The sequence below is a fragment of the Rhinopithecus bieti genome, unplaced genomic scaffold (assembly GCF_001698545.2).
Source record: "Rhinopithecus bieti isolate Rb0 unplaced genomic scaffold, ASM169854v2 scaffold_68244, whole genome shotgun sequence".
In the NCBI taxonomy this organism is placed as follows: domain Eukaryota; kingdom Metazoa; phylum Chordata; class Mammalia; order Primates; family Cercopithecidae; genus Rhinopithecus; species Rhinopithecus bieti.
Genome location: NW_016825829.1, coordinates 493,522 through 519,259, shown reverse-complemented (window position 1 = coordinate 519,259; position 25,738 = coordinate 493,522). Strand labels below are relative to the sequence as shown.

Below are 25,738 nucleotides of genomic sequence, written 5' to 3'. Positions count from 1 at the left end.
AGGTGCCCGCCACCATGCCCGACTAATTTTTTGTATTTTTAGTAGAGACGAGGTTTCACCGTGTTAACCAGGATGGTCTTGATCTCCTGACCTCGTGATCCGCCCACCTTGGCCTCCCAAAGTGCTGGGATTACAGGTGTGAGCCCCGCCCCGGCCTTTTTTTTTTTTTTTTTTTTGGAGACGGAGTCTTGCTCTGTTGCCCAGGCTGGAGTATAGTGGTGCGATCTCGGCTCACTGCAACCTCCGCCTCCCGGGTTCAAGCGATTCTCCTGCCTCAGCCTCCTGAGTAGCTGGGACTACAGGCGCGTGCCACTGTGCCTGGCTAATTTTTTGTAGAGACAGGGTTTCACCGTGTTAGCCAGGATGGTCTCAATCTCCTGACCTTGTGATCCGCCCGCCTCAGCCTCCCAAAGTTTACAGGTAGATTACAGGTGGCTCCCACACCGAGCCAAGAGTTTGCATTTTTAACAAATTCCCAGGTGATACTAATGCTGCTTTTCTGGGACCACACTTTGAGACTCAGTGATAGAAAGATTTATTGGTAGGATAGTAAAATAAGAGTAATTTTTTTTCCACAAAATTGGCAATTGGGGGAAATTTAATCTTCCTTTTTTCTTTAGCTATGACTTATGTATTCTGTTTATTTTAGGCATCTGTGAGCACTGTTCAACTGTGGATATCAGGAATTCTGGCCATTTTGAGGGTTCTGATTTCCCAGTCAACTGAAGATATTGTTCTTTCTCGTATTCAGGAGCTCTCTTTTTCTCCATATTTAATCTCCTGTCCAGTAATTAATAGGCTAAGAGATGGGGACAGTAATTCAGCACTAGAAGAACACAGTGAAGGGAAACAAATAAAGAATTTGCCAGAAGAAACATTTTCAAGGTATGCTTTCTATCTGAGCCTAGAACTAACCCATGCCTTTTGGGAAGTCACTTGGTGTTTCATGATCAGTTAAGTCTGGAATAACACCTGGTCTTGCTTCAGTTCTGAGCTGGGTAAAGAAGTCTGTATCAGTGTAATTTTCTAATCCGTCCTGCCTTATCTGTGGCTCTTGTTTCATACCTCTCTTGAGGTTCTGTCATGTTCTGTCTCTTGTCCTCAGTAGAGATGCTACAGCAGTGGCTTGCTCAGGTAGGGCAGGGCAGTGGGGTGGCTATCCTGGGGGCAGGCAGTAGGCGTGCATTGCCTTCAGGGAAGTTAAAACCCAAGAGAAGCCACAGAAAGTGAATCTTACATTCTCACCATGTGCCAGCAGTTTTACACGCTGTCAGTAATAAAATACTTCTCCCTGCAAGGCAGACTGCCTCCAGTAAATACCTGTAGTATCAAATCCTGTCTTCCCTCATAAATTGTTTGGAAGCTCCCTCAGGACGGTGATCAGGCACTCATAAATGTTTGCTGCTTAGATGGGTCCCTCTCCACCTCTGCTGGATTCTGAGTGTTCACTGAGTTAGAGCTGCTGCTGTAAATGTGCTGCTTCTGGCTGAGTGGCTGTGACTTCATGCAGCCGTCATTTGGTTTGTCTTCAGTGAAGATGCCCTGTGTTGTCGATGGAGATAAGCCCAGTAACCCTGCTGGGCACCTTTTTGTTTGCAGGTTCAGCAGGCAGCCCGTGGTTTTTCCCTCTGTTGTTGCATTGAAGCAGCTGGCTAAAACTGATGGTACATTAAATTCCTGTGACAGATGATCAGCTTGTATTTGTGTAATGGTGTACAGTTTACAAAGCTTAAAAAAATACTACCTGCCATTTCATCCTCAGCGAGGAAGGTGATACACAGAGAGAAAAAGTGACTGTATCCAAGGCGATGGTGTTACGCATTTCACTTTAACGGTTTAATGTACTTTACTTCTGTTTTTTCTTTATATTTACCACATATATTTTCATATATACTTGGCATAAGTGCTTTATAGTAGTCACCTAATTCACTGTCACCCTTTTTGTTTCTTGGAAGGTTTCTATTGCAACTGGTGGGTATTCTTTTAGAAGACATTGTTACAAAACAGCTGAAGGTGGAAATGAGTGAGCAGCAACATACTTTCTATTGCCAAGAACTAGGCACTCTGCTAATGTGTCTGATCCACATCTTCAAGTCTGGTAGGTGAATCACATTAGTCTTTCTCGAGTATCTCGTTCCCCATTCGGCACTGTACACTCTCAGAGTGCAGGAGCTATGCTGCCTGGTAGAAACTCTGCCTTGCCCAGCGTGCCAGTTGAAAATGTTTGTTGCTGTAAGAGTCAGCCTGATCCCTATGACCCAGCAGTTCTACTCTTGAGTATATACCCAAAAGAATGGAAAGCAGGGTGGTGAAAAGATGTTTGCATGCCAGCGTTCATAGCGGCATTATTCACAACAGCTAAAATGTGGAAGCAACTCAAGTGTCCATCGATGGATGAATGGATAAGCCAAATCTGGTGTGTCCTTAGAGTGGAATATTATTGAACCTTAACAAAAGGACAGTCTGACACATGCTGCAACATGGTGACCCCTAAGGACGTTATGCTAAATGAAATAAGCCAGTCACAAAAGGACAAATACTATGTCATTCCTCTTATATGAGGGACCTAGAGTACTTAATTCATAGATACAGAAAGTACAGTGGTGGTTGCCAGGGGCTGCAGGAGAGGGGGAGTTATTTTTACAAGATGAAAAGAGTTATTCTAGAAATGAATGGTGGTGATGGTTGTATAACAGTATGAATGTATTTAATGCTACTGAACTGTACAGTTAAAAATAGTTAAGATGAGCCAGGTGTAATGGCTCATGCCTGTAATCCAAGCACTTTGAGAGACCAAGGCAGGAGGATTGCTTGAGGCAAGGAGTTTGAGACCAGCCTCAGCAACGTGGCAAGACCCCATCTGTACAAACAGACTAGCAGGGATAGTGGTGTGCCTGTGGTCCCAGCTACTCAGGAGACTGAGGCTGGTGGATCGCTTGAGCTCAGGAGGTCAAGGCTCTAGTGAGGTATGTTCATGCCTCTGCACTCCAGCCTTGACTATAGGGTAAGACCCTGACTCAAAAAAACAAAACAAGACAAGACCCAAAAATGGTTAAGATGGGCCAATCACAATGGCTTACGCCTATAATCCCAACACTTCGGGGGGTCAAGGTGGAAGGATCTCTTGAAGCCAGGAGCTTGAAACCAGCCTGAGCAAGATAGCGAGACCCCTACTCTACAAAGAAAACAAAAAACTAGCTAGATATGGTAGGCACATGCCTGTAGTCCCAGCTACTTGGGAGGCCGAGGTGGGATGATCGCTTGAGCTTGAGACCAGCCTGGAAAACATAGCAAGAGACCCCATCTCCACAAAAATAAAAAAAAATAAAAAAATTAGCCAGGGGTAGTGACATGAGCCCGAGCCCAGGAGGTCAAGCTGTAGTGAGCCACGATCGTGCCACTGCACTCCAACTTGGGCGAGAGATCGAGACCATGTCTCTAAAGAAAGAAAATGACAAGGACAGTGAACCCAAGAAAGTCATAAGACGCCAGCTGTGCAGCAAGCATAGAAAGCAACCCGTCCAAATTAGGACAGTGTGTTTTCCAAGAAGAATGATCATTTGTCATGAGAATGCTTTGCTTTAAATAAATGAGTAAATAGCTAGAAGACTAGTTCTAGGGGATAAGCACATCTTTCTTCTCTCAACAAGAAAAAAGAAAGGCAATTCTAATCTCTAGGAAAAGCAAATAGCATTAAGTCATGGTCCAAATATGAGGCAAACCAAAATATGGCTTGATTTTTCAGCAGTTCATCTGTTGGAAGCCCTTGATATTAAAAAGGTTCTCCTTTAAGCAGCTTAGGGGTCATGATCAAAGACCCATAGAAAGAGATGCCATCCTTTTAGGATCCTTGGCTCTCTTGGGAACTGTATTCACATAGTCATAATGTAAGTATTGCTTGAGCTTTCATTTTTGGAATCAATATGTGACTGAAACACTGAAGACTTACTGACTTAATTATGGTTTCAGAACAGAATGAAAATGTCTTCAGTTCTGATGAATATAAAAGGAAAACTAACCAAGTTAATTTGGCAAGTAGATGGTAGAGATAGGGGTGGGAATGGAAGGGGCACTAAAATCCTTACCTAGCATTGTTGGAGTTACATGATTACATCATCTGAAGTTGACAGACCAAAATATAGAGGCTTCAAAGGTATCCAGATAGAGCTAAACATGTAACTCAGGTTGTTAGGAGGTAGTATAAATGAGCCAAATCTCCTCTTTATTACCGTAGAGTTAATGGGTAATGTCTAAAGTTGTCTGAAGTCTGTAAATCATGACAAATTATGATGTGGTGATTGTATTCAACAGTCTTTCAGTTGCAGGGATAAAACCCCAATTTAAACTAGAGTAAGAGAAAGAATTTGTTGGTTTGAGCTCCTGGAAAGTGCAGGCAAGGGTATTTGGTAGGACTGCATCTAGTGTTATAATTCTGTGGTCTGCATTGTATATTTATGCATCTCAGCTCTGCTTTCTTCTCTTAATTTGTATAATTTTTAAATTTTGTTTTAAAGATAGGGTCTCACTTTGTCACCTATGCTGAAGTGCAGTGGTGTGAAGTGCAGTGCGAGGCTCACTCTAGCCTTGAACTCCTGGGCTCTAGAGTTCTTCCTGCCTCAGCCTTCTGAGTAGCTGAGACAATAGGCATGCACCACCATGGCTGGATAGGTTTTAAAATTTTTTTGTAGAAATGGAGGTCTTGTTATGTTGCCCAGGCTGGTCTTTAACTCCTAGCTTCAGGCGATCCTCCTGCCTCGGCTTCCCAAAATGCTGAGGTTATAGGTGTGAGCCACCATGCCCAGTCTCATCTCTGCTTCCTGTCTCAGCCCCTCAAGTAGGCATGTGATTGGCCTTGCATGAGCCATATGGGTGACCATAAACCCCTGAATGCTCTGGTCCACCTGGGCCAAATGGGAGACTGGACAGCATTCCATTGATGAGGAGGTGGGGGTAGTCTCCAGGAGTAAGGGAGAGGAGTGCATGCAGTAACTGATGGTCTGCTGCACGGGATAGCAGCGCATCAGTTAGAATTTTGGAGGTAACTACCAGAACTGAAAACAGAAATGATCACAAGTAGTTGCCTTAAAAGGGATGGGGCAGGGTGCTTTTGTGATCAGAAGCTCCTTTCTCTTATTGATTTTTGTACACATTTTGCGGACATACCCTTAGAGTAAAGATAATTAGCATTTTCAGCCTTGGTCCATTTGAGGAGTGGCCCGTCTCCCTGCTAGCAGGCCCTGGGTCTGCTAGGTTCAGTTGAGCATCCTGGCTTTTGCCTGCATTGAACTTACAGTCAGTGAGTCAGTATCACAAGTCTTAATATTTCCTATGAAGGAAAACAATAGTGCAGTGACAGACAAAATGGGTGGGCAGGCAGAGGCAGGATTTCCGAGGGGGAGAAGTAGCTAGCTTTTTGCAGAGAAATGTTCCGGCACCCGAGAGAGCAGCTGAGAGTGCAGGCAGGCAGGAGGCGAGTGGGGCCTGGCCTCACAGCGCCACAGAGTCCCAGAGAAAGGGCCCTCTTCATGGCCACTGCATTCAGCTGCGGTCACCCTCCACACAGGCCATGACCAAAATTTAATTTTGATAATGGACTCTAGTTTTTGAGCTTACTTGCTATTATTGAAAGAATTTTCTTGTTTCTTTTTACAGATCTTCAGATTATGCTTCATTGACCACTGTAATAAGTTTAAAGTTGAGAAAATGTGCCTTGTTAATGAATGATAGGTCAATTTAAATATGTTGGTCATTTTAATATTTTGCCACCAGTTGGTTTGAATCTGATGCCAGGAGGAGACAGCCTCATTTCTTTTTGAGACAGAGTCTCGCTCTGTCGCCCGGGCTGGAGTGCAGGGGCCGGATCTCAGCTCACTGGCAGCTCCGCCTCCTGGGTTCACGCCATTCTCCTGCCTCAGCCTCCCGAGTAGATGGGACTACAGGCGCCCGCCACCTCGCCCGGCTAGTTTTTTGTATTTTTTTAGTAGAGACGGGGTTTCACCGTGTTAGCCAGGATGGTCTCGATCTCCTGACCTCGTGATCCGCCCGTCTCGGCCTCCCAAAGTGCTGGGATTACAGGCTTGAGCCGCCGCGCCCGGCCGAGACAGCCTCATTTCTAAGGGCTAGTCTTGCCTTCGTGGGATAAGGGTGGTATGTTCTGTGTCCTTCTACATGTCTGAGCGATCTCTACAGCTCAAAGGTGTTCACTGTCTTATTGTGCTGATTTCCTCTTCTTCCATCTCGAAATTGAGGCAAAATACTTTTACTATTGAAGTGTTGTCCAATAGAACTTCCAGCAGAGACGGGATGTCCGCACTGTCTAATTTAGTTGCTTTTAGCCATGTGTGGTGTTCCGTACCTGAAATGTGGCTGGTCTGATTGGGTAGCTTAATTTATAATTTTATTTAATTTTAATTAAGTTTAAACAGCTCTGTGTGGATAGTGGCTCCTGTATGAAACTGCAGGTCGGTTGAGAAGCATCTTTACTGGAGAGAGTGGAGGGCTTGGAGGGGGCACGTGGGTTACCTGCTGCTATCTTTGACCTTATTTAATTGGCCCAACATTTGCGAGTAAGTTGTCTGTGCATGTATATATAAATGTCTGTTTCTGTCTTCTTGTTTCGTTTGACTGCATTTGTTTGAAAGACACTAGGTGGCAGAATTACTATATTTGGTTGGTTTCAAGATAAGAGTTGAAGTAATCCATCTTGTGTTTTTATATCAGTAAGATGTGTTTAACATGTAAAATTGGTAATTTGTATTCACGTACTGCTTAAACAAAGGCTATGAATTCCACCCTTACACTGAAAATGGAGACCTTTGAATTTGTCCATTTCAGGCATTACTTCTTAAACAATGCCTGGTTCAGGAACTAGTCAGAATGGCACCCTTGACTTTTAGTTTCCTGCTTTTCCTTTTGTTGGGGGAGGAGGGTATTTAGCCCAAAGCTGTTTGCCTATTTCAGATTCCATCTAGGAGAAGCAGAATAGCCAAGAAAGATACATGTCCTCCTGTTTACATTTGGGGTAACCAGCATCCTTCTCTTTTGGGCCAAGATAGACGGGTTTAGAAACAGACGATGGTACCAGAGGCCCAGGGGGTGGAAGCATCAGCTTTGTTTGTTGTCCATGTGGCTGGTTTAGAGCTGTCTGGCTTTGTAGCCTCAACACGGCTGTCCAGCTTTGCTCACTGTGATTTTCAAGGACACATTTTGTGCCCTTCCCTGCCTGCCATCCAGACCATACTCAGTCAGGGTGGCAGGAGCTGCTGCCCCTTCCTCCCTGAGTCCTGGTCGTGGGTGGTGGAGATGTACCATGACCCTCATGGAGGCATGCTCACCCTTCCTCTGTGGCAGAGGGGATGGCTGCACGACAGCTCTTTCCCTGACCTTCCCAAAGCGTCCGTGGTTCCACTTTATGGGGCAAAGCAGGAATACTGGAAGAGAGAGAAGTGGTCCTTTCTATGGTAATAAAGTTGGCATTGATTCAAGTTCACCCTTGGGGAAAGGACGGGGGTACTAACAATTATCATGCTGGAAGCAATGGAATTTTCTCATGGGTATGTGGTAGGTTTAATTTTAAGTATCCCAGTTAATTCTTAGAACAGCTCTGTGAAGTATTTCCCCCTTTCTGCTTGAGTTCTAAAAGATCCTATGCCAAAACCAAGAATGAAAACCCAAGCATTCTTTCTTGCCCATCGATCTTTCTCTCATCGGGCCACTTCTTGGGTTGATAGTGGTGAATGTAGCCGCTGGCAATTGCAGAATACCCACCATGGGCCCCAGTCACTGTGTGGCGTGGATTAGAGGTGGTTCTCTCCACGTCATAGCTGAACAAGCCCAGCCCAGAGAGGTTTCTGCCCTAGGAGCTCTTGATGGTGGAATTGGGATGCGATCCCACATCCTGCCTGTTTTGAAAGCAGCATTGTTTATTTCCAGTTCCTGCTTCCATTGTTCCTTTTAGTATTTCTTTGTTTAGCTCACAAAATCAGGACTTGGGGAGCTGCTGCGTGCAGCTGTAGCTGTTTCTCTGGGTGCAGCCTGCATCCACCTTCCCGCCCCCCTCCTTTCTTGCACTGCCATTGTGGTCTCTGGGCACTTGGTCCCTTTCTCTTCCCCCAAGTCCCTTTGGCTCCCCTGTGCCACCCTTGTGATCCACAGGCTCTGCCTTCTTTCTGTCTCAAACTGCTGCTCATCACTACCCGGGACCCTAGGAAGGGAGGTTCCTCCGAGAAGCATCTTCTAATCTCAGCCATGTTCTCAATGCCGCTGTTGGCTTTGTTAAATAATGGTAGCTACTGTAACAAATACACCAACATTTACGTGGCTTCATACCAGAGAAGGTTGTTTCTTGGTTTTATGACAATGTGTTGAGGGTGTTCCCGGTTCACGGATGGTTTTCCTCCATGTGGGAATTCGGGGACCCAGGCTCCTTTCCTTCTTTTGATTCTCTTCTCTGGGCCTCCACATCCTGTGTGTCTAGTTGGGGACAAGGAGAGGGAAAGTAGAGAAGAAGGCTCTGTGGCCTTGGACAAGTGACATGCATGCCTTTGCTGGTGTTCTCTGCTGGTGATGGGTCACAGCCCCACCCCGTACAAGGGGACTGGGAGAGCAGCACTGTGGTCTCCGATGTGTTTTCTATGAGGATAAGAACAGGCGATTCCAGGATGAGTAAAGTCAGGGAAACCCTTGGAAGGAGGGGACCAGGCGGGTGTCACCGTGGGATTAGTGGTGGCTTCAGAATGAGCCACCAAGAGTGCAGTGCCTTCTAAAGTTTTTGCTCTTCTGATATGCCCACACCATGCCCAGCAGGTGTCTGCCTTGCTCTCTGCAGAGAGAGTGATGAATCCTTCTCATGAACCTCTGTCCAGTTCTTCCTCCCACCACCTGGAAGGGACCCTGGGTGACTTGTAACATCCCGGCAGAACAGGGGACCTTCTGTCCTGTCCCCAAGCTCAGCCTCATCCTCCTGCCGGCTTCCCAACCCCTCTTATGTCTGCTTCCTCACGCCACATCCTTCTGGATTTTCTGGAATTGAATTTTGCCTTTGATGCTTATTTAAAAATATCCATTGCAGGCCAGGTGTGGTGGCTCACACCTGTAATCCTGTGCACTTTGGGAAGCCAAGGCGGGCAGATTGCTTGAGCCCAGGAGTTTGAGATGCCTGAGCAACATGATGAAATCCTGTTTATAGAGAATACAAACAGGGCATGGTGGCGCACACTTATACTCCCAGCTAGACAGGAGGATTGACTGAGCCCTGGAGGCCAAAGCTGCAGTGGGCTGTGATCATGCCACTGTACTACAGTCTGGGCAACAGAGTGAGACCCTGTCTTAAAAAAAAAAAATCCATTGCATACTTCACCATAGTGAAACATGTGTGCCTTATCTTTCCTTTCCAGCCTGTAGCTGCTCTTTTGCACTTATAGCCACACTAAGTCAACCTTAAATTAAAAGCAAACCAGCACTTCCTGTGCTCTCCTGCTTCCTTCATGAGGGGTCTCTCCCTCTGTGTACACTCCATTCTCATTGCCCCTGGTGGTTGGTTTCCCTCTTGGTTCTCAAGCCATGGCAGCCTGCCTCTTACCATCTTTACTGAAAAGTCCTTTGCAGAGGCTCCCTGTGTTCTTTCTTTCTCGGTCCCTCTCATCCTGGGCCCCCCAGCTTGATTCTGTGGGGCTGCCCTCTCCTCACTCAGTAGCTTGCAGGGTTTTCTCTGTCCAGCCACTTAATTGGTTGTGTTCCCCGAGTTGCTGTCCATAGTCTCTCGTCACTGTTTTCTGTGTCTCTGCCTCTCTCCTCGGCCTTGGTAGGTCCCTCCCCTTTGTGACCCTGGCTGTTGCTCTCGTGGACAACTTTCTCTTGCTGGTCCACGTAGTCTTGGCATCCAGCTTCTCTATATGGGACTTGTCCTGCCAATACCTCAGACTTGCGCGGAAAATTGAACTAGCACCACTGTCACTCTCCAGGACCTGTTTTTGTTAATTAGGTCATTAGGGATGTTCAAAATCCCAGCATCATTGTCCATTCCTCCTCCCGCCAGCCCAGGGACCCTGACTGTACCTCCTCCTCTCCATTTACCGGGGGGTGGCCCTCAGAATCCGTCTCATCTTCCACCCGGACTTCCCTATAGACTCCCCGCTGCCGCCCAGGGGCTGAGCACTTCCTCTGTGCCTCATGCAGTGCTGAGCCCTTTACCTGGGTTCTCCTGTTTGCTCCTTATTGCAACCCTGCAGACAGATACTGCTCTTAATTCCATCTTAAACCTGAGGAAGCTGAGGCCCCAGGTAAGGTGCATCCAAGGTCACTCAGGTAGCAAACTGTAGAGCCATGATCCGAACCAGGCAGTCTGATTCGGAGTCTGTGTTGACACTCAGCCACCTAGAACACAGCTCGGATTGTGGGTTTCTATTACGTGTTCAAAACCCCCACATCCCGGGTCTGTCCCTGCACGTGCTCTGTGGCCTGGCTGCATCCTCTTGAAGGCAGCGCATGCGTCTTCACTCGAGGGGCCCGTGCAGGAAACAGGGCCGCACAGAAGGGCGAGGTCAGTGCAGAATGGGCTGGAGGGGTGATGCTGAGTGTGAGGCAAGTGTAGAGAAATCCCAGGACACCTGGAGGAACCGGAGACCGGGCGTTAGAACTCGTCGCTGTGACCTGGTCTGTATTCTGAGTGTGCTGCTGCTTTTAGCTCGCTTCCTTAGTCTCAGGTTGTAGTTTAAGGCATTGTGGAGCCCTAAAAAGCCTCTACTCTGTTTTTGCCTGTTTCGGGACCTTTTCACTTTGGGGATGTGTTGAATTTTTTTGTTTGTTTTTTAATTTTTTGAGATGGAGTCTTGCTCCATTACCTAAGCTGGAGTGCAGTGGCACAGTCTTGGCCCACTGCAGCCCCTGCCTCCTGGCTTCAAGCGATTCTTGTGCCTCTGCCTGGGATTACAGGCACCCGCCACCACGCCTGGCCAATTTTTATATTTTTAGTGGAGACAGGGTTTTGCTGTGTAGACCAAGCTGGTCTCGAACTCCTGACCTCAAGTGATCCACCCACCTCGGCCTCCCAAAGTACTGGGATTATAGGCATGCGCCACCATGCCCGGCCTGAAATTTAATCAGAAATAAAATTTTGACCCCAACAATGATGCTAGGAGGCCCAGATCTGGGGGAGAGGGTGACCTTGGCCAGATAGGCCTTTCTCTGTTTCCTAAGTCTTGCTGCCTCTCCCTGCTGTGCTTTGCAGCCTGTGCATGTCTCTGTGCCTTTGATCTTGTTTATCCAAAGGAGAGGATAGAATGAAGTCATGATTCCTGGAGCCCTGAGAAGGATGCTGTGGAGAAACTTGCAGGTAGAATCTAACTGAGTGTGTGGCTGCGATGCCAGCATTGTGTGTGGGGAGGCTGACCGCTTGGCCTGCCCAGGCCCAGGATATTCCATGGCCAGGCACAGAGGCCACTTGGCTGTCAGGTGTCAGGAGCCTGCAGAGAGCACACAGCCTGGATTGCAGGGGGCTGCCCATGTTCTTTCAGCACCTGTCCTGCTTGCTCACCTGGCCTCTTACAGCATTTCTATCCCTCAGTTCTTAGCAAGCCCAGGAGCTGTTCAGTTTGGCAGGTGCCGAGTGCTGTTCCTGCCTGTGTAGCTGTGTGAGCGCTCAGTCCTGTGGGGGGCCCCGCTGTGGCCCAAGTGCAGTGATTCGAGGTGCCGAGTGTTCCCTGACTCCTTTAGGAGCTGTGTTCAGACTTTCACAGCTCTTGGCTTGGAGCTTCTGGAGGGCTTGGCATTGCCAACCAGTGCAGGGGTGGACAGTGGGAGACGAGGAATGCTAGCTTTCTTGACCAATCCATTAAACAAATGGGATATTGGCCAGCCACGGTGGCTCACGCCTGAATCCCAGCACTTTGGGAGGCTGAGGCGGGTGGATCACGACGTCAGGAGTTCGAGACCAACCTGGCCAACATGGTGAAACCCCCTCTAGTCTAAAAATACAAAGATTAGCTGGGCGTGGTGGCAGACGCCTGTAATCCTAGCTACTTGGGAGACTGAGGCAGGAGAATAGGTTGAAACCAGAAGGCGGAGGTTGCAGTGAGCCAAGATCATGCCACTGTACTCCCACCTGGGCAACAAGAGTGAAACTCCATCTCAAAAAAAAAAAAAGGAGAATGTCTGTTTCTGCTTAGAAAAATCAGAATTTTCTAAATGCCAGGTGCTGTGAATATGTAAGTATGGGAAACAACTCAGCCTGTTTCATTTTTATGTAAAATCTCCACGTAGCCATGTGGCACTGGGCCGAGATGAAAGCAAAGACATTTCTCCTTCTTAACTTTGTTTCTAGGAATGTTCCGGAGAATCACAGCAGCTGCCACCAGACTGTTCCGCAGTGATGGCTGTGGCGGCAGTTTCTACACCCTGGACAGCTTGAATTTGCGGGCTCGTTCCATGATCACCACCCACCCGGCCCTGGTGCTGCTCTGGTGTCAGATCCTGCTGCTTGTCAACCACACCGACTACCGCTGGTGGGCAGAAGTGCAGCAGACCCCGAAGTAGGTTCATAATGCCCACAGCCCAGGGCGCTGGCCCAGCACTCTGTCCTGAGATTCCCAGTAACCTGAGATTGGGCCACTGTTAAAGCATTTTCATTTTCCATTTTTTGTGAGGGCTTGTAAAATTTCTGCTGCATATTAATATTCCTTTCATGGACAGCATATTGTAGAGACAAACATGCAGTCCAGCTAAAGGCATTCAGAATAGCAATTGCTTTCTAAATGTGATTTTCTTTGGCAAGTTCTTTGACACCATTCCATTTTGTGGGATATGCTTGTCATGCTGTGTGGCTCCTACTAAGTTCTAGTCCTTCAGTTGGTTCCATAGCCAGACATGTTGCAACGTCTTAACTTCGTTATAAATTAAATGTGGTTCTGGTTATTCTTAGATAATGAAGTAACGATTTAGCAAATTTCAAAACTTCTTGGAAATATTATTTGACCATTCAAAAAGACTTACTAAGTCTCTCATTATGGGTGGCCCTCTTTTTGTAAAAGGTTTTCAGGCTTAAGCTCCGTTTCTAGGTGCTCCAACACTCCGTTATTTGTATACATATGGAAATAAAAGCTGTGACACCCCCGCCCTAGCTGAATCCTCAGCACAGTGTTTCTGGAAGGCTCAAGATCCCACGCTGGGGAAAAGAAGTTCCAGAGAGAAAAGAGGGCAGGTGCTGCCGTGCCTCTCTGCTCAGTATGGATACTGGGCCATGTGCGGCCAGGGCTCGCAGTAGGGCCAGTTCATGGCACTCAGCTGGAAAGTCCACTGTTGGCGGGCATTCTTAACCATCCACTCTGTGCCCTATGTAGTGGGGTGTGGCATCTAAGTATTTGAAATACTTGGAGGATGTCTTAGGCCTGCTATGATGACTGAGCACTGTGGGAGCAGGAGACAGAAAGTCAGTGTCTCCTAGTTCTGTGCTGCTTTAACGTGCAGAGAAATCAGCCGCGGATGCAGCAGATCACTCCTTTTCTGACAGGCCTGCTCACTCTGATGTTATATCAGAAAGCTCTGAATCTGGGAATTGTGTTCCCTGAATTGGAATAACAGAAATGCTTAGATGATCAATGTTTAAAAGAAATAAACCAAAGGTAAATTTAGTTTGGAATTCAGCAAGCGTCTTCATTCAGCCCTCTGAGGGCAAACTACAGCTTTTCATAAATGTAGGTAAATTCTGTGACTATTTCTTGACCCCCTCTGACCCAGTTTTCCTTTATAACCTTCTGTATTGTTCCATTATCCTGAAATAACATTAATAGATTAGGCTGGGTGTGGTGGCTCATGCCTATAATCCCAGCACCTTGGGAGGCCAAGGTGAGACGATCACCTGAGGCCAGGACTTCGAGACCAACCCAGCCTGGCCAACATGGTGAAACCCTGTCTCTACTGAAAATAACAAAAATTAGCCAAGCATGGTGACAGGTGCCTGTAGTCCCAGCTACCCAGAAGGCTGAGGCAGGAGAATCGCTGGAACCCAGGAGGCAAAGGTTGCAGTGAGCTGAGATCGCGCCACTGCACTCTAGGCTGGGTGACAGAGTGGGACTCCATCTCAAAAAAAAAAAAAAAAAAAAAAAAATTAATGGATCAATGGATTTTTAACCTAGTAGTTAAATTCAAAAAATATCGTTCTTTAATGGTAATGTAAAGGTAGAATTAAGAGAAGATAATATGTAACAAGCATTTTAGTGTGTGAGTGTCTAAGGTCTCCCTGTGGTGGAAGGAAAAAATAAATCCCCATTAAGTGTCCAAGATGCCCATAGAGAGCAGAGCTGTTCCGGTTTAAACCGCTGCTCTTCGGACTGTGTTTTCCAGCTATGGATGGTGGGGATGAGTATCTTTTATTTCCATGAGATGAGAAAAATGAATTACTAGAAGTATGAAACACAAAACACAGCTGCTGTTTTTTTATCCGGACTCAGCAGCTATAAAATTGCTCTATCCAGTTGCAGAAGCTCCTGCTGCTTACCCTTGATGCCCCCTCGGTTAGTGTGCATCTCCTATCAGGCTGGCTCCCAGATGGGAGCTGGCTCCAGGCGACACTGGGTGCTCTGCTCCAGGAGGTCCTTGTGTGGGCCCTGCCCTGGCCTAGCCCCTCTCTTACGGACTCTGTCACCGTGGGTTTGATTCACTCAATCTGTCTTACCTTTTGGTGAGCTGTTAGAGTCCTGCCTATACTTCAGCACTTGTGGGTGTGTTGTGGTACACATGACATGTTGGTCACTTCCCAGCTCGTCTTGTTCTGAGTCACCCTGGATTTGGTACGTTCATTCGCCACTAGTAGCTGGCGGTATATGGCCTGAGATTTGGGGGACTTGTGCTGCTACAAATTGGGACTGAATTTGAGTTGATACTGGCCCTTCTTTATGTCTACTGCTAATATTTGAATTGCAAATGCTGCCTCTTCTCTTTCAGAGGCTCATTACCCTATAGCTGTATTATTGCAAAGTACATAATTACAGCTTGAGTGTAAGTCATGCTGGGCTGGCAGGACAGCCGACTGAGAAAGGGCAAGTTTCCTGTTAGTTTTCACATTGACACATAATTTACAACACAGTAAAATGTACTTTTGTATCAATTGTAGTCAGTAACAGCCCCCTCCCCCAACCACATCAAGATATAGAGCAGTGCTGTCACTTCAGATAGTTCCCTCTTCCTCTGCCGTGTCCCACCCTCCCCAGGTCTAACCACCAGTCCGTGCTCTCTTCAGCCCATTGCAGAAGGTCGTAGAAATAGAATCTATAGGCTGGGTTTGGTGGCTCACGCCTGTAATCCCAGTGCTTTGAGAGGCTGAAGTGGGAGGATCACTTGAGGCCAGGAGTTCGAGACTAGCCTGGGCTACCTAGCAAGACCCCATCTCCAGAAAAAAAAAGTTTGAAAATTACAAGCACGTCCCTGTAGTTCCAGCTGCTTGGGAAGCTGAGGCGGGAGGATCGCTTGAGCTCTGGAGTTTGAGGTTACAGTAAGCTATGATCGTGCCACTGTGCTCCAGCCTGGGTGACACAGTAAGACCTTGTCTTTGGGAAAAAAATTAAGAAAGAGATGGAACCATGCAGTGTGCAGCCTTTTGAGTCTGGCCCCTTTCAGTGAGCGGTGTGTAAAGTTCCGTCACGTGTTGCACACGCGTTGGTGGCTGGCTTCTTGTGACTGCTGAGCATTATATGGCTGGGCTCTAGTTTGCTTTCACTTCACCAGTTGGGAAACAGAGAAAAGGCAGTTTTTAAAAAGTTTAAATCTGTAGAATTTTGGTTTTTACCAGTTCTCTTCTAAATCCTGAGGGATTACGGGAAAAGTTGTTGTATTTCAGAATATTCTTAGCTTGATATGACCTCTCTCCCCGTTAAGGCCCTTTGCTGCAATGGGAAGGACGTCGTCCTCGGTCAGACCCTAAAGGTCAGAGGGGCACTTTGGGAGTGTGTCAACATTTTAACTGTATGGACTAGAGCCAAGAGTCTCAAGGTTTATAATTCCCACCTATTGAAAAAGAAAAAAAATAAAATAAATAAAGTGAGCCGAAGTCAATGTAAAGTGAAATAACCTGTGTTAGTGGGGAAGAAGTGTTTTTAAACAGAATTTCCATAACGTATACCCTGAACGTGTTTAGAGTGGTGATGTTTGATTGGGAAATGAACAGTAAAACGTGAAAGCAGGGAGATTTTCTTTCTGGCAGTTGGCAACTTTCATGGCAGATGGGGAATTTGAAAAGCAATTGCTCAATTATCAAACATAGCCAGTGTGAGTTCTGAAATAAAGGTGCTGATTGAATGTGCAGCTTTATGGTGGATTTTGTCATTCAGGCAAGCATTTTAATTTTCTGCCTGTTAAATTCTGTTTTCTTTAGTTTTTCATATGTGGTTTATTGTAGCTTGGGAATAGATAACTGAGAGTATATATTACACATACAACATTCTGATATGGCAATATTTAAACCAACTTGTCTGTTTTAGAACTAGAATTAAACATAATCATCTTCGGTATTTTGCAAATAAGCTCACTGCCATCCAGAAACATTGTCAATGCATCTGTTGCTCCTTCTAGAAGACACAGTCTGTCCAGCACAAAGTTACTTAGTCCCCAGATGTCTGGAGAAGAAGAGGATTCTGACTTGGCAGCCAAACTTGGAATGTGCAATAGAGAAATAGTACGAAGAGGGGCTCTCATTCTCTTCTGTGATTATGTTGTAAGTTTGAAATGCCTGAAAACGGGGTTGAGGGAGGTGGGGACCGGGAGAACATTCTGAGTAGATGACACTTGCCTGGACCCTCTGGAACCCAGACTGCCCGGTGTCCTGCCAGTTCCATCAAAACTAAATCTGGAATGAATGTTTACTTCTGCTCTGACATATAATTGGAGACCGGGCCTGGCCTTCCAGTCACTGGATTCTAAGCTGGACTGTGAGAGTTTATGCAGCTGACTCATTGATCAAATGCCCAGCTATTGGCTTCACGCCTACATGATGCTGGGCATATTTGTTAATTTGAGGGAAGCAATGGAATAATAATAACTAATGATTTAAAAAACAAGATAAGTGCATTGACTGTAGTGGAGTTCTGATTTTAAATTTTTAAAAAAATTAATGCCAGGAGCAGTGGCTTATGCCTAAATTCCAGCAACTCGAGAGGCTGAGGTGGAAAGATCACTTGAGCCCAGGAGTTTGAGACAAGCCTGGGCTATGGTGTGAGACCCCCATCTCTAAAAAAATAAAAAATGAAAAATTATCCAAGTGTGGTGGCTCGTGCCTGCAATCACAGCTTCTTGAGAAGCTGAGGCCGGAGGATGGCTAGAGCGTGGGAGTTCGAGACCAACCTGGCAACATAGAGAAACCCTGCCCCTACTGAAAGAAAGAAAGAAAAATTAGCCTGGCATGGTGGTACGTGCCTGTGGTCCCAGCTACCTGAGAGACTGAGAAGGGAGGATTGCTTGAGCCCAGAAGTTTGAGGCTGCGGTGAACTGGGACTGTGTCACTGCACTTTAGCCTGGGCGACAAGGCGAGACCCCTGCTCTAAAAAAAAATTTTTAAAAGTTAATTTGTAGAAAAGGTGTTAGATGTTCATTGCCATATTTTATGATGGATTCCTGTTTAAATGCCATTCTCTTAAAAAAAATATAACTTGTAGGAGTTTTTAACCGTAAAATTAGCATCACATGTTTACCATGGAGAATTTATAAAAAAACAAACAGAGGAAAATAAAACCTCTGTAATCATACTAACTCAGAGATAACTTGCTGTTAGATTTTGGTGTAGATCTAATACTTTTTCTGTATTTATATTAAAAATACTTAAAACATATACATTTCTTTGTTACAAACATGGTGTCTTATAGATAGTGCTGTCACATAGCAAAACAGTGTTAAATATTCTGAATCAGAAAAGGAAGCCGACTCTCCAACTGAAAGAGGTATTATCCTAGAGACTTTTTCTGGTGATGGCAATTTGTTAATACTCACTTTTTGCTTTAAATTCTCTATTGAAATAGTTTTCTGTTTTGCTCTACTTTTAAGGATAATATAATTGTATCATGCTGTTTTCACAGAAATGTAAGAAAAAAATATATTAATTTTATAAGTTAATAGAGGTTGAGCATCCCAAATCCAAAATCTGAAATCCCAAATGCTCCAAATTCTGAAGCTTTTTGAGTGCTGACATTATGTTCAAAGGAAATGTCCATTGGAAGATTTCAGATTTTTGGATTTAGGGAGCTCAACAAATAAGTATAATGCACATATTCCAAAACCTGAAAAAAATCCTAAATTCAGAATACTTCTGATCCCAAACATTTCAGATAAGGGTTATTCAACCTGTACTGTCAGATGATCCCAAATGAAAAATATTAATCGTTAACCAAATGTCAAGGAATTGATCACATTTTACAGTTTCTGCCTGGGATTATGAATCAAGATGAAAAGGCTCTGCGTGTTTAAAAATATAAATTTTTTTATTTTGTTATAAATCTTAAATTTATCTACACTTAAGATTTATTTGATATGTGGGATCCATTCATATGTTGGATTCAACAATTCTGTCAAAACTGTGGCAGTGATAGAGGATTCTTTTTTTCCCACTGAACTATCACAAAATTGAAAAAGAGTAATTGGAGAACCCCACTGGCTTGGCCAGCTCGAAGCCTGGGAGGGGGCAGGCACTGCTGTGGATGGGAGCGTCCCAGCACCACACTGCCCCTCCTACCCACGGATCTCTGAGGCCTGCCTTTGTCCTTTGACCCTGGGCCATTATTAGTGTCTTTGAGAGCTGGACTGCTGTACCCTACTTCCCCAGGGGGGCCTGACTTCACACAGCCTCTGCTGCAGTGCGTGGTTGGAGGTGACGGCCTTGGTAAATCCAGTTTCCTGCCTCCTCAATTATTTGTGCTCATATACTGTATGTTTTTTAGTGAGGTTTATATTTGAGATGTGTTTTCTCCTTCTTACCCTTTCTGGCCTTTCTATGGATTAATACCTGGTCTCTTCTTGTGTACTTGAAAGTGAATCTCTCATCATATTTTTCCTTAGTGTCAGAACCTCCATGACTCCGAGCACTTAACGTGGCTCATTGTAAATCACATTCAAGATCTGATCAGCCTTTCCCACGAGCCTCCAGTGCAGGACTTCATCAGTGCTGTTCACCGGAACTCTGCTGCCAGCGGCCTCTTCATCCAGGCAATTCAGTCTCGTTGTGAAAACCTTTCAGCTGTACGTCTTCGTCCTGCCAACTATTGCCAGTTGCAGTTTTCTCTGCCTTAAAAATGGAGTATTGAAATTTTTAACTTTAATTTCTGATTGGCAAAATAGTCATCTTTTGTTCTTTTCCTTCTCGCTGTTAGCCAACCACTCTGAAGAAAACTCTTCAGTGCTTGGAAGGGATCCATCTCAGCCAGTCGGGAGCTGTGCTCACGTTGTATGTGGACAGGCTTCTGTGCACCCCTTTCCGTGTGCTGGCTCGCATGGTCGACATCCTTGCTTGTCGCCGGGTAGAAATGCTTCTGGCTGCAAATTTACAGGTATTGGGAAAAGAAACCCTGATATTGGTTTACATTGAAAATTTAGCAGGCCAAGCAAAACAGGTGGCTGCCTTTTTCCTCCATAGGTATGGTCTTGACATGGTCACCGATAGAAACATGGAAATATCTGCAAACTTGCCATTCCTCGTGTGTCTGATCTGTTTCTTGTATTTTTTTCTAGTCTGTCCTTACTAGGATGAACTGTACACATCAGTTTATCCTTTTTAAATGAGCATGAGGTTATTTTGGGTGTTCGGTGTCACAAACACACTAATGTGTTTTTGTCTATTAGAGCAGCATGGCCCAGTTGCCGATGGAAGAACTCAACAGAATCCAGGAATACCTTCAGAGCAGCGGGCTCGCTCAGAGGTAATGCTGGAAACACAGGTCGTCCTTGTGTTAGGATAACCCAGGATATAAAGGATATAGATTTGTGCGGGAATAAATTCACAGGACAAGAAATTGATGTGCGTTATAGGTGGGTTTACTGCAGAAGTGCCATAACAGAAAGCTTCCTACTTTTAAAACAACCAGATCTCACTTTATATGGAGTAAAGGACAATCAGCAGGATCACGTCTGTGACATGAGTGGAGGGAGTTTGCACTCCTGTTGGCTGTTTGAGAGGTAGTATTTAGAATGCCTGTATTCACTGTCCTGTGATGAGTGGGAAAATAGGTTATCCGCTTTATCTTAGCAAAATCAAAGCATGTCATCTAATTGCTAAATAAGAGTTGGCAAATCTGAAAGACATTACTGAACCCTTGGCATGCAGGACTTACATCTGCATCCCGTTGCCATTTTATCTCTTCAAAGCATTTAATCACTTAGTTGTGTTTGCAAAGTCTTTGAGAAGCCTTTATCAGAAATCCTTACATCTCCTATGTGAGTGTACTTCCATAACTGCAAAATAAGTTAAACTTTTACCTTTTTTCTTCCCTTGGTGGGTAAAAGGGAAAGAGAGACAGCAGAGAAGGAGAATATAATTATCATGCTGTGTCCTTTGAGCTGAAATTGCAAAAAAGAAAAAACACACACACAAAAATTATTGTGTGTTGATTTCAGTCTTAAGAATACCTTGTTGATGGTGTTTTTAAATGGGATTGGGCACAATTAGGTGGACAGTTTGGGATGATTTTTCAGTCTGTAGGGCCAAGCTGTTTTGTAATTTGCATTATAAAGTTGTCACTCTCATAGCAGATGGTGGCAGATAAACTATTATTACTTTTTGACCCTAGACTTAATCTTCAGTCCAGATGAGGGAGATTAAAAGATTATAAATATCTAGTGCCAGATGAGGTGATTTTATTTTGAAATGACCATAAATTCCTATCAGTTGTCTTACTGGGATATTTGATAGTGGAGTTTGTGCATTTGAGTCTTAGATGATCTGTTTTACATTTATTAAGATAGCCTTTATTAGCTTTTATACCATGTATGGACTGTTGCAGTGTTTGAGTATAAATGAAATTTCTGGACGGTATTAATGGAGTACAAACTGTGATACTTAGAAGTAAACTAGGGCCTGCATTTGTATCATGACCTGTTTCAGTGTTGATGAGAAAATAGCTGTCAAGAAAAAGTTTTAAACAAGTTTCATTTTCCTTTAAAACCACTAATAGTGCATCCTTAGAGTGTCTATTTCTAGAATCCTAGTGTGCAGAGTTTAGACTAAGACTAAAAAAAAAAATTACACTGTAATTTCATTTTTATTTGTATTTTAGACACCAAAGGCTCTATTCCCTGCTGGATAGGTTCCGTCTCTCTACCATGCAAGACTCACTTAGTCCGTCTCCTCCAGTCTCTTCCCACCCGCTGGACGGGGATGGGCACGTGTCACTGGAAACAGTGAGTCCGGACAAAGTAAGTGTCCAGCGTGTCTGCATGCGAGGCACAGGGCACTGAGTGCCTCTGTCACCCGTGGCAGATACAGAGAGTGCAGAGGAGGCGCAGTGGACTCAAGGAGTGCTGGCGCTCGGCTCGGCTCAGTGAAGCTGTGGTTAGAGACCTGGGGGGCCATCAAGGTCCGAGGGAGCAAAGCAGTGCTGATGTGGGACCCTTTCGGTAGGAATGCGGGGTGAGTCGTTAGTGGGTGAATCAAGGGAAAGTCAGTTGTGGCCTGCAGGCCCCTGACTGCACAGGCCTTCAAGCACGTGTCAATGCATTTAGCTTCCCTCCATCGCCTCATACCTTCTGGCCACCTGTGAGTTGCACCGCCACGGCCAGCCATTCTGGTATGTTGTCAGCACCTCTACTGCTCATACCTCACAGTTAGGGACCACTTGGGGCCTTGGTAGAGCCTTGGTACTCTACTTTCCTGGAGAGAGTTCAGCTTATGAATATGAATTTAGATTTCAAAAACCAGCAGCCCAAGTATAAGAAAGCAAAGGTTCAGTCCTGCCTTCTTAGGCTCTATTTCCTAAGCATCTGCCCTGCCCTGCCCTGGTTGCTGGGAAGAGATGAGCAAAGCAGACAGCCCAGGAGAGGATGGCAAAGGGGCCGCTAACCCTTAGTAGTTTAGCTATATTTGGAAGGACTATTAGAAGTTCACCAGGTGAAGGGGGAGGCCGTGAGAGTACCCAGGCAGGTAACAGAGGTCCCAAGGGGAAGACCTGTGGTGTGGTGAGCTGTAGCCACAGCATGCCGGCCGGCAGTCCTCTCGGTTAGCCCTGTGGTGTGGTGAGCTGTAGCCACAGCATGCCGGCCGGCGGCCTTCTCGGTTAGCCTAGTGCAGTGTTCCCAAGCACTGGCCTAGGCCTGTAGCTCCAGGGATGTGAAGTCCCCTTGAACTCCACCCATCATGTTCCCCTTATTCATCTTTTTCTTCCCAGGACTGGTACATTCATCTTGTCAAATCGCAGTGTTGGACCAGGTCAGATTCTGCACTGCTGGAAGGTGCAGAGCTGGTGAATCGGATTCCTGCTGAAGATATGAGTGCCTTCATGATGAACTCGGTACGGGGGGAGCAGCGGAGGCAAGGAATCCTCAGCTTTTCTTGTGACTTCCAAGTGGGATTTGTCTCCTCATGTGACTCACTTGTTGACAACACATGTTGGGAACTCCACTCTGGATGGGGACGGGATGACGGAGAGACTCCACTCTGAATGGGGCTGGGAAGTGGGGAGGACTCCATTTCAGGGGGCCGGGACATGGGGGATATGCTGATCGAGATTGTTTCAGCCACATTAGAATCCAAGGAGGCAAGTCGATTTCACTCAGCCTTTCATGCATTTAAAGAAAATGGGCCGGGCGCAGTGGCTCAAGCCTGTAATCCCAGCACTTTGGGAGGCCGAGACGGGTGGATCACGAGGTCAGGAGATCGAGACCATCCTGGCTAACACGGTGAAACCCCGTCTCTACTAAAAAATACAAAAAACTAGCCGGGCGAGGTGGCGGGTGCCTGTAGTCCCAGCTACTTGGGAGGCTGAGGCAGGAGAATGGCGTAAACCCGGGAGGCGGAGCTTGCAGTGAGCTGAGATCCAGCCACTGCACTCCAGCCTGGGCGACAGAGCAAGACTCCATCTCAAAAAAAAAAAAAGAAAATGGAGGTGGTCTTAGATTACAGTCATTTTACTTGTTTGTTCTCGTGGCAGTGAGGAAGGGTATCGGATTGGTGTCTGTCTTAATTCAGGATCTTTGAGAAGATGGAGAGCACTCCCTCAGGGATTAGGAGAGACTCGAGATGGAAATGAAGATTTTACTACCTACAGGTCCTGGCGGGTACATGGCATGCCTAGAGGCCCCTCACACACAGAGGTTGGGGGCACGTGAGGGAATGAAGTGTGGCCCTGGGCACTTTTATTGGCATCTAGGGTGGGGGACCTGAGCGGCAGGGAGCAGGGTAGAAACCGGATGGGAGTGGAGTTGGAAGCAGACAGCTGTGAAATGTGAAGCAAGTTGATAGGAGCCCTCTCTCATGAGGAGGTATTGTTTTGAAATCCAGCTGGCCCCAAGGCTGGGTGTATGGTTTGGGATGAGAACTATCTGACCTCCACGGGAGGAACAAACACGGGATGTTATCATCTAAGCTCCATGGCCAAGACAGAATGGAAGTCAGGGTTGCATATTTGCCGTAGACTTCGACACAGTGTCGTAGTGTGTGACTTCAATAACTTGTTTCTGGTGTTCTGGAGGTTGATCTTGAGTCACAAAAGAGACCCTTGAATGCAGTGAGATTTCCTCTACCCACACCTCTGTTAGATGTAGTGAGGTTCTTCACCCCCCAACCCCAGATGTCAGAGGGCAACCTGCGCAGAGCTATCCCAGGAGACCGTGCAAAGCCTTGCTGTCCCTGTCCTTCACCCGTGGGCAGATCCTGTGAGCAGTCGGGGGGCCACCTCTTTGGTGTGGTACAGCCATGGCCCGAGCAGGGCTTCCTCTCGGACCTACTAGGACGGGAGAAACCTCCTGGTGCTTTAGCCCTGTGTTGATACGCAGCAGATGGGAGGGAAGTGGGCACCCGGGAGGACAAATGCCCGTAGAGGCTGGGGGTGGAGGCAGGTGTTCATGAAAAGAGACCTTGCGGGGAGGGCAACACAACGGTGTGTTCTGATGTACTGAAGAGCTCAACTGAAAAGAACAGGAGAATTCACCCAAAATCCGTTTGCTAATATTGTTTATCTTTTTTTTTTTTGAGACGAAGTCTCGCTCTTGTCCCCCAGGCTGGAGTGCAATGGTGCGATCTCGGCTCACTGCAACCTCCGCCTCCTGGGTTTAAACAATTCTTCTGCCTCAGCCTCCCAAGTACAGGCATGCGCCCACCACGCCCGGCTAAGTTTTGTATTTTTAGTACAGATGGGGTTTCACCATGTTGGCCAGGCTGGTCTCAAACTCCTGACCTCAGGTGATCCACCTGCCTCGGCCTCCCAAAGTGCTAAGATTACAGGCCTGAGCCACTGTGCCCGGCCTAAAATTGTTTATCTTAAGATTCATGCAGTGAAAACTAACTTATTGAGTGATAAATTTGCTTAGTGATCTGTTTATTAGGTTTTCCAAATTTGCTAACTGGGCTTTGAACAGCTGTAAAAGTTCTGACTGTAAAAGAAAGCTTCAACTTTTGGCATTCATGATGCTTTTCTGAATATTAAACTAAGATAGATGTTTTACCTGAAGAATTGGCCCCCAGTCTTATAAATGGCTAAACAAAAAAGGTTGCTAGAACATAATCCAAATTGTCATAGGAAATACCAGTTTTCCAACCAAAATTTTGTCATTCATATGGCTACTTTTACTTATTTCAGCTGCATTTGAACATCTTTTTCAAACTTCAGGGATGGTTGGTGTATCACTGAGGTCTTGGATGACACTTTAGCTTTGATTTTCTGTTTTATGAGTTAAAATTGTCATACCAAAATTTTACTTCAAGCAAATCCAAGAGCATAAAAAATTAAAATATTACTTAAAGTACCAAGAAAGAACAGAAATATATTTTACTAAGCATATGTTGAATGAAATTGTTCAAATATTTGTAACAGGCATAGAGTAGAATTTTCTTAAAACATTTTGATGGTATACCAATCTGTGTTTTCTCAGAAACATTTGCCTTATTCTTTTTTCTGTTGTGTTTTTCTTACCTGATTGAAAGCTCATAATCTGTTGGTATTGTTTGTTTAACCTTTAATGCTCTGATTTCAGGAGTTCAACCTAAGCCTGCTAGCTCCATGCTTAAGCCTAGGGATGAGTGAAATTTCTGGTGGCCAGAAGAGTCCGCTTTTTGAAGCAGCCCGTGAGGTGACTCTGGCCCGCGTGAGCGACACCGTGCAGCAGCTCCCTGCTGTCCATCACGTCTTCCAGTCTGACCTGCCTGCAGAGCCGGCGGCCTACTGGAGCAAGTTGAATGATCTATTTGGTAATTAAAATTAAAATTTATCTTATTTTTAAAAAGCATTCCAGGGCCAGTATAGTACTTTGCACCAAGTAAATATACAATAAAGGCAGTGGATCTAATACACCAAAAGCATTTACAGAGGTAGCTAAATAGCAGCACTGGTGTCCTCAACTCAGAATTTCTTCCTGTGTGTTTGCCACTTTGCCATTCATTGACATGGTCATGGACATAGGGCTCTAAGCCCTTGAGGAAGGCTGGGCCAGACCTCAGGGGAGATGCAGCCCCAAACTACATGCAGTCATGTGGACGGATGTGTAGATGTGCCATTGAGGAACAATGTCTTGTGCTTTCATCAGATTCTCAAAGAATTGCTTGACTGCCTTTCGAAGGTGT

The 25,738-nt window shown here is 45.8% G+C and overlaps 1 protein-coding gene across 2 annotated transcripts in view; it reads left to right on the top strand.

The window, feature by feature from the left end:
- The window catches only part of HTT (huntingtin), a 166,191-nt gene that overhangs the window by 109,224 nt on the left and 31,229 nt on the right, over positions 1-25,738 (top strand). For both annotated transcript variants that reach the window (XM_017863158.1, XM_017863159.1), the window contains 10 exons: positions 650-885; positions 1,956-2,098; positions 12,320-12,527; positions 16,561-16,702; positions 19,033-19,212; positions 19,344-19,520; positions 19,813-19,889; positions 21,243-21,381; positions 22,350-22,472; positions 25,153-25,366. In XM_017863158.1, coding sequence (XP_017718647.1) covers positions 650-885; positions 1,956-2,098; positions 12,320-12,527; positions 16,561-16,702; positions 19,033-19,212; positions 19,344-19,520; positions 19,813-19,889; positions 21,243-21,381; positions 22,350-22,472; positions 25,153-25,366 — 1,639 coding nt within the window. The remainder of the gene's footprint in view (positions 1-649; positions 886-1,955; positions 2,099-12,319; positions 12,528-16,560; positions 16,703-19,032; positions 19,213-19,343; positions 19,521-19,812; positions 19,890-21,242; positions 21,382-22,349; positions 22,473-25,152; positions 25,367-25,738) is intronic.